Source organism: Lampetra planeri, chromosome 54 (assembly GCF_965212315.1).
Source record: "Lampetra planeri chromosome 54, kcLamPlan1.2.h2, whole genome shotgun sequence".
Classification (NCBI taxonomy): domain Eukaryota; kingdom Metazoa; phylum Chordata; class Hyperoartia; order Petromyzontiformes; family Petromyzontidae; genus Lampetra; species Lampetra planeri.
In genome coordinates, this window is record NC_136160.1 from 577,264 (window position 1) to 591,000 (window position 13,737).

At 54.2% G+C, this 13,737-nt stretch overlaps 1 protein-coding gene across 1 annotated transcript; it reads left to right on the plus strand.

Annotated features, from left to right (window-relative positions):
* The first annotated feature begins 1,127 nt into the window (after positions 1-1,127).
* On the plus strand, positions 1,128-13,162 carry SEH1L (SEH1 like nucleoporin). The gene is made up of 9 exons (XM_078617746.1): positions 1,128-1,811; positions 3,018-3,068; positions 4,069-4,215; positions 5,754-5,965; positions 6,581-6,683; positions 8,257-8,393; positions 10,573-10,730; positions 11,468-11,645; positions 12,460-13,162. The coding sequence occupies exons 1-9, from the start codon at positions 1,701-1,703 to the stop codon at positions 12,461-12,463; spliced, it is 1,101 nt and encodes a 366-aa protein (XP_078473872.1). The 5' UTR covers positions 1,128-1,700; the 3' UTR covers positions 12,464-13,162.
* The last annotated feature ends 575 nt before the right edge of the window (positions 13,163-13,737 follow it).

The following is a 13,737-nucleotide window of genomic DNA, read 5'->3' on the forward strand; positions in this document are numbered from 1 at the left end:
TGTGAGTGGGTGAGTGTGAGAGGAGTTAGGGGGTGAGTGTGTGTGAGTGGGTGAGTGTGAGGGGGGTGAGTGTGTGTGAGTGGGTGAGTGTGGGAGGGAGTGTGTGAGTGAGTGGGTGTGAGAGGGGTTAGGGGGTGAGTGTGTGTGAGTGTGGGAGGGAGTGTGTGAGTGAGTGGGTGAGTGTGAGAGGGGTTAGGGGGCGAGTGTGAGTGGGTGAGTGTGGGAGGGGTTAGGGGGTGAGTGTGTGTGAGTGGGTGAGTGTGAGGGGGGTGAGTGTGTGTGAGAGGGGTTAGGGGGTGTGTGAGTGGGTGAGTGTGGGAGGACGAGAGTTTAGGGTAGGGGGGAGCATTAGTGTAGCGGTGATAACGGGCTACATGGTTATCTGAACCGGTCCTGACCCTCCCATAGGTCCACTCAGCCTCAAATGAGTACCTGGTGCAGTGTTTAACCATCGCCACTCGGGAGACAAAGGCGTGGACAGCAACTTGCTCGAAAGCTGTGTAACGGCACAGTTAGTGCATCTGTTAGTCATCTTAGTCAACCCATGGCACCTGGGTCTATCCCGTGACCTGCCAGCGAGCCTGCGACACTTCACGTGGCCTCGGAGTGCACCTAGCCTGGCACAAGCGGCGTGACGACGGCTGCTGTTGTGAGATTATGAGAAAGTGTCGTGTGAGTTGTGTGTCTTGGTGCATAGATGCTCGCCACACCATCTCCTCGTGTGACGTTTTTACTTATTAACGAGTCATCCCGACCGACTCGAGCTGCTGCGAGAGATTTGTGTCCCAATTCGCGGTCTCTCCCGCACGTCCCACGAGTTGGGCTGAACGCCACATACAGTAGAATGTAAATCATAGATGTGGCCACGCTCACGTTGACATTTTATAGACATTTTCTCAGGACCACGCGACCTTAATTCACCTTGGACTCGCCAGTTCCTGGGAAAGCCTCGCTCGGAAGGCTTCCTGGGGAAACTTCCCAGCCCGCGTGAGGTTTTACTACCTTGGGTTGTGACTCATTGGGAGAGGGTCGCCCAAGGTTCGTTCACCAATCCCACTCCACCACCGCAATGGCCCTTCTCTACAGCACATTCGTTCACCAATCCCACTCCACCACCGCAATGGCCCTTCTCTACAGCACATCAGTGAAGTCGATTTTCCATCCGCAGACGTGCGATGAAGAAGGGCCATTACCCGAAACGTCGCTTATGAAATACTTTTGTCCGTGTAAGGCCACAGCGATAGTGACACTGAACGTGTTTGTGCTTGTGTAGGGTAGCACAGTCCCCGCTTGCACGCGTGGCCAAAGGCGATCGCGCGGAATCAAATCGACACAGAAGTTCATCGAACACCGATGAAGCGTTAAACGACGGTGATAACATTTGATCATCGAATTAATTTGGTTTGTATAATTTAGAGACAGCTAAGGTTGACGATAGACTAACGAATATTATTAAATCGATAGAGATTTACAAAAGAAGATGAACAAATCTAAGAAGCCTTTATTAAACTTCGATTTAAATATGAAGCCTTTATTAGTTGAATAAAGAAATCGAATCGATTGGGTATTTAATTTGGACGAATCGAGTCATTCTGGGCTAGGGCTGTGCAGCGTTAAGAATCGACTGAGGAAACGCGGGAATCGGTACTCGCGTGAATCGCTGAGTCGCTGCGCGCGCGAGTTTTGGTGTAGGCCGCGCGATGTATGCGGCGCGCAGCATCGCGGCGGAGCACAAAGACCTCATCCACGACGTCTCCTACGACTTCCACGGCCAGCGCCTCGCCACCTGCTCCAGCGACCAGAGCGTCAAGGCACGGCGAGCAGGGCGACGGCACACGCGGCGGGATCGGGTTGACCTGACCGCCCCGTGGTGGGACGGGGGGAGACGGGGTGGTGCTAGCGGCTCTGCGGGGTCTCGGTGCGATCCGGGGCGGCGGTGCCCGCTAGGCGATGCCGTAGGCCGCGCCGCGTGAAGGGGAAAGAAAGCGCGCGTGTTTTGTTATAACAGGACGCCTGTGCCGATGTACACGTCCTGGAAGGCTTTAGTTTTCATGTAAAATGTGTTGTTGTTGGACGGACGAGTCGACACGTGTGAATGTGTGTGTGTAAACATTTATGGAACCACGTGAAAACGTAACATTCAAATTGGTCTGCCTACGACGGCATCCTGGGTTTAAACCAGGCTCGGTCGTGTGAGGAGATCGCAGATCTTTGGAAGATTTGGACACAGAACCTGTCATCAGCGAGCTCCTCCGGCAGGCGAGGCTGTATTGGCCGTGTCATGGAGCCCGCATGCCCAAGCAGCATCTGTTTGGTCAGATAGAGGGGTCTAAACGGGCGCGTTACGGGCTAGAGAAGATACGGGATGGTGTGGTACAGAAAGACCTGGAGCTTAGTGCACTTGCCGATGACTGGTTCCAGCGGTGTCAAGGTCGGACTCGATGGAGGAGGCTCGTGAAGGACGCTCGTGGGAAGTTTGAGGCAGTCGCCCTCCAGCAACAACGGAGGACAGATGACACTATCTGAAAACATTATTACAATTACATTAATATAGAGGCCCTACAGTGTACACAATGCAGCCTCCCGCTATTATTCACAATCTCTCTTGGCCTCGATGTGCTATAAAGAAGGACCATTTAGGACGGTGTTATTGTCGAATCTGTATGCTTTTTATGATTCCTTCATGTTAAAGATCGGCCCACAGAAGTGGATATCACTTCGCTATTTCTGTGAGATCCCTGCAAGTGACCTTTGGTCTACAGAGTAGGGGGCAGCACTCTCCACCCCGGTGTGCATATGAGAGTAGTTTGTCACATGATGGTCAAACTTTAATCATTCTCACAACTGGAATTTAGTCACATTGAGTGCAGAACTAAATGTAATAAGAATGGGTTGTGTACAAGACTTGTTGATTATCGGGCTGAGACAACTTAGTGCACGGAATCACAGCTCGACACTGAGCCAACCAGCTACCTGTGACTCAGTAATGTTCTAACGGTGATGACGCTGTCTTCCAGGTGTGGGATCGGAACGAGAGCGGAGAGTGGAAATGCACGGCAAGCTGGAAGGTGCGTGTCTCTCGCTTCCCTGCTGGGGACAGATTAAAATAGGTCAACCTCAGCTGCAGGGTCAGGCAGACCTGTAGATGCCCCACGACTTTGTGTCTGCTGCATTGTTATATGCCAACTGTTTGTGTATGTCTATAATCATGTCACTCAGAATGTACCTTATCTCAGCAGATCATGAAAGATAGGCAGTGCACCAAATTTAAATGTTATACTGTACATCTACACGCCCGCATCATAGCTCCCTACATTCACCCCTCGCTGACCAGCATTGTGCAACTCTTCTTATCCCACAAGGCGTGGAGATCCCTTTATCCAGCACTGGATTGGCAAAGGCTATACATTCATTGTATTGTGTTTTTACCATAACCAGGTCTTAATTTCAGTCGGGACTGTCCAGTGTCAGATTTAGTGATACATTAAACCCTGGTCAAAAGCACCCATCATCATCACTCATTCCCATGAAAGAATCCCAGTTCACCAGAGATTGAGACAATAGTCGGGGAGAAATTAAGCTCTGGCCGTGCTTGTTTGCCCCCAATTTTATCCTAATTGCAAAAACAATTGGTCATCCAGCCTACCTGAATGATGCCATCTGCCCATATGTATCATCACAAAACCTGCACTCATCTGGTGTGGACCTGTTGCTTTTTGTGAAATCCACTGGGCTAAGTGCAGCAGAAATTAGTTTTTCATCTGTAGCCCCGGTTATCTTACACAGTCTGTCAACTGAAGTCTGATCAGCTGTGATAATCGGTGCTTTTAAGACCAACTAAAAACATTTATTTTCTTTTTTATTTAATTCGGTAACATTTTCTCTGCACCATCCATGCTTCAGTCTCCAATTTTTGCTGAATGTAGCTCATTGCAAATCTTGGTTTGAATTTTTTGATCGGCATTATTTCACGAGCCGAAGTATCCATTCGGATCTCTCGCAAAGCCAAGCAGCCCTGACCACGTGGCAGTTTAACGGTGCGCGACGCTGTCTCTGACGCCACCACAGACGCACAGCGGCTCGGTGTGGCGTGTCACATGGGCGCACCCCGAGTTTGGGCAGCTCCTCGCCTCGTGCTCGTTCGACCGCACGGCCGTCGTGTGGGAGGAGATCGTCGGGGAGTCCAACGACCGGCAGCGCAGCCAGAGCCACTGGGTGAGTTGGCGGCGGTGGTGGGGGGGAGGGTGGTATCGGTGACTTTGGATAAACTCCAAACCCTACAAACTAATAAAAGTCTTACCTCTTGATGACACAACTGCCTGATTAACTGCAAACATCACCAATTGTATCCTGGTAAAAAAAAAAATGCATCCTGGTAATTGATCTTCCAGGGAAAACTTAATAACCCTCAACCGCTTAAGCCAGGGAAGATGCGGCCACTTGCTTCACAAGTGGAACATGAGGAGCAGCCCAAATTGTGACTTTGGCCACCCAAATCAGACAATCGCCCACATACTGAACTCCTGCCCTGAGAGATCCATTCCCAGTGGCATCACAACCACTCTACCTCACCTGAAGCTTTTGAATGGATTGCTAACCTCGACATCAAACTATCACTGCTTCCCAAACCATATGAAGAAGAAGCGGTGGGGTGTGACAGTCGATTTAAAATTCACAACTGCAGCCAATCGGTGTGACTCCGCACATATTCGTGGATTCGTATCAACTCTTGACGTACAATTCTGATATTTGCGATTCGCGCAACACACGAGAGGACATCTCCTGAGGACATGGAGTGATAAAATCAGCTTTTGTGTAAGTGCTGAGAGATGATCAAGGCTTGGGGAGACCTTAACCCATCAGTGGATTGATCATGGCTGATGGTGATCGTAGGAACCATAAACAAATTATATGAAAATTCGTTTTTTAGGCCAATAGGGAGCTGCCTCTTGCGTATATGACAGCCCTTCACAGGCAGAAGTGGGGCTGGGGAAACAGGAAACCCATGGATTACGGGAAACCTGTGCGTGGGAAACCACAGCGCACGCCCATGGCACCTCCACTCGTGTTGTAATTTTAACGCGTGGAGCCCGTAAACACTGTTACATTCTGGCTCGTGGAGGCCCTCATCCAGCAGTGGATTGATCATGCTGATGACGATAGGAAGTTTTGCAAATGATGCACTAAATGTCCTTTCAGGCAAAGAGAGGTGAACTGCGGCCCAGCAGGCGTGGGAGTTTCCGTGTGGTCTGCTGTGTGGCCAACCATCCATGTAGAGTGGGTCACTTGTTTTGTGTGGATATCGCTTTCATAGTGATAATAATGTTACCTTCAAATTTTAAATCCAGTTGATGGCTTCAGAAGATAGTGAGTGGGTGTCGCTTGTACCTTCCATAAACACTCGAGACGGGAGTTTATGCTGTGTCCGATTGTTTGCTGAGAGAGAGAGTTTTATTTTCCATTTCTGGAGAAGGTTACGTAAAGCACAGTTGCTGTTGTTATTTCAACTTTATATTTTGCACAGCTATCCTACTGTTGATACTGGCTTCATTTTGATTTCCGTACACTAATGTTGAAACCCTAAAAACCGTAAGGGTGCTTTAGTTCTTCCCTCTGATCCTTGGCCATTAACATTAAGAACCCATAGCGTGGATGGCCAGTGGGAGGTCGTTCGAGGCAGCGAGGGTGCAGCAGAGGAGAAGGCGCAACCTCCCCCTTTGGGAGAGCTGAAGTATGACTGTTGTCTGCCTCAGGTGAAGCGAACCACGCTGGTGGACAGCCGCACCTCAGTGACGGACGTCAAGTTCGCTCCGAAGCACCTGGGTCTGGTACTGGCCTCTTGCTCTGCGGACGGGGTGGTGCGTGTGTACGAGGCGCCCGACGTCATGAACCTCAGCCAGTGGTCGTTGCAGCACGAGATCTCCTGCAAGCTCAGCTGCAGCTGCATCTCCTGGAACCCGTCCAGGTGAGGAGGGGTGGAGGGGAGAAGGGGCAGGGTGGGGCGGTGGAGGTACCGCGTCCTCGAGTTAACGGGAACCGATTGCTGAGGATTTAACGATCGCCCCCTGCCCGTCTCCCCCTGGCTTGACTGATCCTATGAATTGTCGTGACATGGGGGCAGTGGTTTGGCTTGAGAGTGGATTTTCGTTTGTCTCGGTCATACCGATTCCTCACCTGTATCGCTCGACTCGGATGGTGTTGTCTGCTTTGTACTTTATGGCATCGTGTTTCTCATCTGTGCTGTCTCATTTGTATTGTTCTTCTCGAATGTTCTTTTTTTTTAAGAGAGAGTTGGCCACATGTGCTAGCGGTATGGCCCAAATCAGAAACACTGATCCAAATGATTTAAAATTGGGAAAACCAATAGCAACATCGCCTGCTACAGGCAGAATAGTGCCCACTTGTAGGGCTGTGTTGCGTTAGCTGCCACTTTGGGCCCCCTAGGAGATAACTACAGCGGTGCGTTGGAATGATTGAGACGAGACGTAAGGCACTCTTGAGTTAGGCATTTTTAAGACATCCTTCGTGTAGCGCTTGATTCTGCTCCCCTGCCCCCTCCTCGCCGTGTTTACCTCCGCAGTTTCCGGGGACACCCGCCGATGCTGGCGGTGGGCAGCGATGACGGCTCCTCGTCGAGCGGAGGGAAGGTGCAGATCTACGAGTACAGCGAGAACACGAGGCACGTGGCGATGCGGCCAGGGCTCCACGGTGGACCGGGGGGGCGGGCGGCAGAGGGGCGGGTCGGGGGTGGATCGTTCAGTCTGCACAGTTGAGACAAGAGACCTGCGTGGTTTGAGATGGACGCCGATAATGAGACCGCGCGCTTGTGTACCCGTACGCACGGTCGCATATGCTTCCTGTTGAGGAGCCGGGCAAACTGATAACCAAACAGCGAGTGGGGCAGCTACCAACCAAACACAGCGCGAGGGGGCAGCTACCAACAAAACTCAGCAAGTGGGGCAGCGCTTTACGGGTAGCAGGGCAGTGTAAACGGGAAGTAGGATTACGGGAAACCTGTGAGTGGTAAACCACAGTGCGTGCCGGTTCATAATTAAAATGCGGAAAGCCCGCAAGGATCGTTACGTTGCAGAGCCGTAAAGAGATTGAGGTCGGTTGGGGGGAGGCCTGCATCCAGCAGTGGATCGTGCATTGCTGATGGTGACGCAATGGAAGTTTATCGTGATTTTAAGACCCGGCGATGGACAGAGCGGTGGATAGAACACTGCAGGGAAATGGTTAACGGCCCCAGCGGTCCCAGTGGCCCCAGTGGCCCAAGAGACCCAAGAGGCCCAAGAGACCTAAGAGGCCAAGGGCCTAGATCAGTTTGTTCCCATCTCTTTGCTTGTCATGTGCCCCCTGCCAGAGATATCAGCAGTTCTGTGCACCCCTATCCGCATGTGCGGTGCTGAAAATAATCGACTGATTGGATTTCCACGTAATCAACACCAAAAACATTTTGTTAATACTTAATAACAACTAGTTATTCAAAGTAGAATATTTACTCTTTAATGTTTTTTTTAAATACCACTACTGTAGACCATGAAGCAGAGGGGCTAGGCTGAGGTTCACTGGATGTGGAAGCCTGGAGGCATTTTCTGACAGTAATTTCCTGCATAATTTTGTTCGTTTGTGAAATAAACATAGGGATTGACATAATGGAAAGGAGAGAGAGCCCGCGCAAAACATGTGGAAGGCCGAGGCACGTCTTTGCTGCTGACTCTCCCCTTGACTGTACCCACCGTGACCCTACCCCCATGTGACTTTACCCCACGTGACCACGGCCATTACGTGAATTGTCTCGCGTACCCCCTAAAATTATCAATCGTGCTCCCAGGGGCACGTGTACCACAGCGTGAGAGCCACTGAACTGCATTCTCTTCATATGGATGATGTAGAGCAATAGCTGTTTGTTTAATTGAGGTGGTACATCTGTTGCTACGGTTTGTGCAGCAGATGCGGTTTAGGGGTGGTGCCCCAGAATCTTTGTGGATGATGGAAGCTACGGATTTGTCGCGTCGTCCGGTGGTGAGGGATATTATTGAGATCCTGGAGAATGGAGAGATGCACGTTTCCCACGGCTTGCTGGCCTTCCCGGAGGGATGTCGCATCGTGGCGACCCTGACCTGCGATGACCTATCAGAGCAGCAGCAGGCGCTTCCCCTTGCTTCCTGTGACTGTGACCGGAACCATCCGTGCTGACGATGCTGCCCTTTTTCTGCACTGACCCTCTCCCCCACTCCGCCGTGACCCAGGAAGTACATGAAGGTGGAGACGTTGATGATGGTGACGGAGTCCGTGCACGATCTGGCGTTCGCCCCCAACCTCGGCCGCTCGTACCACCTGCTCACGGTCGCGTCGCGAGACGTGCGCATCTTCACACTCAAGCCACTACGGTGCGAGGCGCAAGGTCACGGCACGGGTGTGGGGCGGGGTCACGGGACGGAGCACGAGATCACGGGATGGCACACAGGCCCGCGGGACGTGATCACGGGCACGAGGTCACTCGGGTTTTGTGGGGTCACAGGGTGGAGTACGGGGTTGTGGGACGGGGCACAAGGTCATGGTGCTGGATCACAGAACGAAGCACAGAGAGACGGGGAGAAATGGTTACAGAGTACATGGGGACGAGTCCTAGACCTTTGAGACAGGACAGTGGGGGAGAGAACAGAGAGACAGGACAGTGGGAGACAGGACATAGGAAGAGGGGACAGTGGGAGACGGGGCAGCGGGGGAGACGGGGCAGCGGGGGAGACGGGGCAGCGGGGGAGACGGGGGAGGCGGGGCAGCGGGGGAGACGGGGCAGCGGGGGAGACGGGGGAGGCGGGGCTGCGTGGGAGATGGGGAGGCGGGGCAGCGGGGGAGACGGGGTAGCGGGGGAGACGGGGCAGCGGGGGAGGCGGGGGAGACGGGGCAGCGGGGGAGGCGGGGCAGCGAGGGTTGACGGGGGAGAGGGGAGGCGGGGTAGCGGGGGAGACGGGGCAGCGGGGGAGGCGGGGGAGACGGGGCAGCGGGGGAGGCGGGGGAGACGGGGCAGCGGGGGAGGCGGGGCAGCGGGAGAGACGGGGCAGCGGGGGAGGCGGGGCAGCGAGGGTTGACGGGGGAGAGGGGAGGCGGGGCAGCGGGGGACGCAGGGGCAACGGGGGAGGCGGGGGAGGCGGGGGAGGCAGGGAGTCACGAGGCTGACGTAATTTATGTTCCATGCAGCTCGTTGTGCATCGGTCACCGACAGCCGCTGCTGCAGGAGACACATTTAGACGCCGCTTCTGGGAACTCGTTAGCGATGCGCGGCATGTCTGATGTTTACTAATGTTCCTGTGCTTGTGTTCGGGTCGACAAGGCCTTACGACCCCGCACTGTTTACTCGAATCTGTTGAGGTTTATTTACTGGAAACGCCACTCGAACTATACTGGGAAATTTGAATTAATAGTTTTGAAAACTGGGAAATGCCCACGAAGGGTCCTGCTTCTGCGATGGCATGTTTGACAAATCCCATTCGTTTGGCTTCATGTGGGAGGAAACAAATCCAGGAGAAAACTCACCACGCATACTTATGAGGGGGGTCACACTCAATAGCTCCGCACAGATGGATTCAAGAACTCGCTTGCCACACTGCCATCTTCTCGCAGCCCAGCAGCGGGTATTGGCAGTTTGGCAAATTTGCGTGTGATCCCTCAACCCTTGCCTTTCAAGTGCTGGGTCACAGGTGTGCGTCAACATGCCCGGTTCGAGAAGCGGAATGGGCCGGTTCGCACCTTTGGCTAAAGGTTGCTTATGTTTGATTTTGGGGTTGAAACGTCCGTATCGCTGTGGTTGATCACTTTGGGCAGGACCCTCTGGACAGAGAGTGTTGAGACTTGGCGGGGCTCTCCCGAGCGAGCGAGCCGAGGTAGGCACGTCGCGTGACTCGAGCCGTTTTGTCAAGATGCGAATCGGGAGTCCGGTTGCGTAAAACCCAAAACACCGTCGGCCAGGGTTTCCAAACCTCCGGTCCCGGCGACCGGCCACGTTTCCCAACCGCCCGCCTTGAAACACGAGTTACGTCCTTACACACCGCACCCGCCTGATGATTGCTTAAATGTGTCTCCACGCGACGAAGAGAGTGTTGATTCTAATTACGAGATGCGACGTGTGCATCGTGAGCCGATAGCTACTACTGTCGGTGTCTCGGTTCATATGCCCATTTAAAAAGTGGTCGTCAGAAAAGGTTTTCAAATGTCATTCTCATCGGGGCCCATAGTGTTGAGTGCAGTCTCTAAGCCTGATTGGCTTTTCTATGTATGTGCTATAAAGAAGGGCGATTGCACGAAATTGTGCCTTTTATGTATTTATTTCCTTTCAAGGACATAGTATTTTCTCGAAAGTGCGTTTTTGTTAAGTGGGCCGGATTGAAATCATTTTTAAATCGTCGATGGAGGGATGAATCGTCGGACGGATTGTTGGATCGAGGGATTGATCGTCGGATGGGAAGGGATTGATCGTCGGATGGGAAGGGATGGATCGTCGGATGTGGAGGGATGGATGGATCGTTGGGTAGATGGATGGATCGTTTGGTGGATGGTTCGGTTCCGCAGGCGAGAGAGCAGCGCGGCGGGCGGCGTGAGCAAGTTCGAGATTCGCTCGGCGGCGCAGTTTGAGGACCACAACTCGCAGGTTTGGCGCGTGAGCTGGAACATCACGGGCACCGTGCTGGCATCCTCCGGCGACGACGGCTGCGTGCGGCTCTGGAAGGGTGGGTGGCGCCGGAGCGGCTCGGGTTGCTGCCCCTGAGGCATCGTAAAAAGAATAATAATAATGGGAAGTTGAGTGGTGGAAATTATAGTAAATATTATTATTCTAAAGTCCCGGGGAGACTTTCAGAATTCCCAGAACAGCAGAAAAAGAGGGGACATCCGGGGAAAACCAGGACAGGTGGCAACCTTCGCTTTTGTGTGTCTGTGTATCATAAAAAACGCAATAGTGAGGAACGGTGGCGCAGTGGTTAGCACACTGCACTGCGAACCCAAATCCCGACTTCAATTTGCAGCCACAGCTAACATCAGTAGTTACTTACTGAACCGGTCCATGGATATACAAGGGTTGACGCAGCCTTAAATGAGTACCTGGTGCGGTCGTATATAAACATCACCACTGGGGAGACAAAGCTGGCCAAGCGTGGTGCTGGCCACGCCACGTTTGCCGTGCCAGCCTTAATATCGTCCTCACCAACAGCAATTGCCCCACCAAGCTGTAATGCTGCACGGGGGATCGTTGCTTGTCCCTGTTTATGTGAGCGCGTGTCTCTGTGCGAGCGAGCGAGTGCCTGCTCACCGTGTGCCCAAGCAGCTTCTGGTTTGTCTGGATAGAGGTGGAGGGGGCGCGGTCCGGGCTGGAGAGGAGACCGAGCCGAATGCGTTTCATGTTAACGCTCGATGCGGCGTTACGCCCCCTAATTCCCTCTTCTCCCCCGTCTCTCGCTATCCCACGCAGCCAACTACTTGGGCAACTGGAAGTGCATCGCGGTGCTCAAGGGAGACGGGAGCCCCGTGCCCGGCGCCGCGGGCCTCACCGGCGGCGCTCAGCAGCCCGCCCTGGCGGGGGCCGGGTTCCCCGGGGGGGCGGCCGCGGGGACGCCGGGCGGTGGAGTCAACGGGGCGGCCGTCGTGAGGTGAGACCTGGGGGGAGTGAGCTTGGCAGCCGCTCGAGGTGCACGCGTTCACCGGATTGGTTAAGCGTAGTGAACTCTGGACTTGACTCTTCGCTGACCTCAGCGTGGCAGTTCGCCGATTCGTGAGGGCAGAGAATCGTTACTGCTTGGGTATATGTGTGCCCGTTCGTGGTGGTGCGTGTGTCTTTGTCCATGTCTACTCAACCTTAAATGAGTACCTGGTGCGGTGTGCAAATATTAACTCTGGGGAGGCAAAGGTGGCTGGGCGTGGTGCTGGCCACACTGCCCCCTCGTGTGTTGTTCCGGCCTTCATAGGTACTTGCTAACAGCACTTGCTCCAACAGTCTGTTAAGGCTATACGGTGGATCTTTGTCTGTGTGTATATCTATGTCTGCATGGGATGGTGCTCGTGTCTGACAGTGTGCTCGTGTTACCACTAGTTGGTTTGTATGTGGCCATGTGTCACAGTGTGTGTACGCGTGACACACGGTGGCCTTAAACTCGTGTGACCCAACAAATGTTTTGTGGAAGTCATCGAGTCTGGCCTCGGTCAGAGAGCGAACGGTCGCAAACTGACATCGCTGCGCTACTCATCGCGTCCTTGCGTAACAACTCTGTTTAACCAATGGAGCAGCATGCGGTGCGTCGCGTGCGGGAGAGCGAACGGGAGAGTGAACGGGAGAGTGAGCGCGTGCAAGGCGTCGCGTGCGGGAGAGCGAACGGGAGAGTGAGCGCGTGCAAGGCGTCGTGTGTGGGATAGCGAGCGAGCTGCGATCGCCCGTGTGTGACTGTGACGACTGTTGTGCACTAACAGCTAACAAGACCTCCTCCTGCCCGAGCCGTTTGCCCAACTACTCTGAGCGCCTGCGGGACCGAGCACCGCCCCTAACAAAACAACCGGAGCCCCCCCCCCTCCTCAACCCCAACACTGACCCTGCCCCCACGGAGGGAGCAGCTCTGTCTCATAACCCCCCGCCCCTCCCCCAACCCCCCCCCCCACCCGGGCAACTCTGACTCAATAATTGACTCATCCCAAGCACCGCTCTTGTCAAGGGGGCCGGATAAAATCCGTGGGAACAAACACGTAGCTGGCGTCTCACCCAGGAGTTAGGTTCACCGGTTTGCTCTCGGGGTGAACAAAAAACATTTCACGGTGGTAGTCGATCGGGCACGGGGAACCGTGGCAGTGTCCCCTTCGTTGGCCTCGGGAAGGCTCCTTGCTAGGCCTCTCCCCGGCCGCCCGCCATCCCGCTGGCGCCGGTGGCTGAGCGGAGAGGGGACGGCAGCGGTTGATGACCAGAGACTCAGTCCTCGTGTTGCGTACGCAACTCTACTCCTCTGCTCAGACCTCATCTCTTGTAAAAACATCATCACTGTAATCATCGTCATCATCATTATCGTCGTAATTTTTAAGTTGTCCGTTAAGGGATGTTACGATTGACTCGCACTATCTTTCTTGAATGTACTTATTAAAGACAAAATCAAATAAAAGTTGCCCATTGTGCACCTTTAAATTATATTCTGAATGCGTAGTGTTTGCCGACACCACCGCACCCCCACACGTAGTGCGTCAAGCATCACGCAGCGTGGGCCCGCGCGCCATTCCCTGCAACAGTTTACAAGTCCAACGCTGCTGGGAAACGCGAGCCCTGGGGGGTGGAGGAGGAGGTCCTTGGACGAGGACTGTGGAGGAGGTTCTGGGACGAGGAGGATGATGTGGAGGAGGTTGTGAGCCGGGCAGGTTAGAGGGGAGGTTCCGGGCCCGGGAGTGGAGGAGGTGCCGAGACTTGCCGTGTGGATTTTACCCGGCCCCGTGTCCCCCAACGCTCGTGCTGCTGCTGACGTCACTGTGTCCGCCCCCTGCCTGAGCTTGCCGTGCATGCTTCCCGTGTGTGCGTGCGCGTGCCGCGTCGCGCCCGTGCGTCGCGCGTCGTCTGCCGCCTGTTGTCGTGCCGACGGGCGCTAACGCACGCACATGTGCTGCTTTGTTTGGCTGCATGCTGTCCCACAGGAGCGGGATCGTGAGACCGCCCTTTTCCCCTCCCCAACACCGCCAGCCCCTGCCTAAGAGCGAGCGCAACCTCGCGTATTA

Bases quoted from the DNA above. Each gene is read 5' to 3' on its own strand.
- SEH1L (XM_078617746.1), top strand. From the start codon at position 1,701: ATGTATGCGGCGCGCAGCATCGCGGCGGAGCACAAAGACCTCATCCAC. The intron at 6,684-8,256 runs GTGGCGATGCGG...TGACCCAGGAAG, and splicing joins ACAGCGAGAACACGAGGCAC to TACATGAAGGTGGAGACGTT. The intron at 8,394-10,572 runs GTGCGAGGCGCA...TCGGTTCCGCAG, and splicing joins TTCACACTCAAGCCACTACG to GCGAGAGAGCAGCGCGGCGG.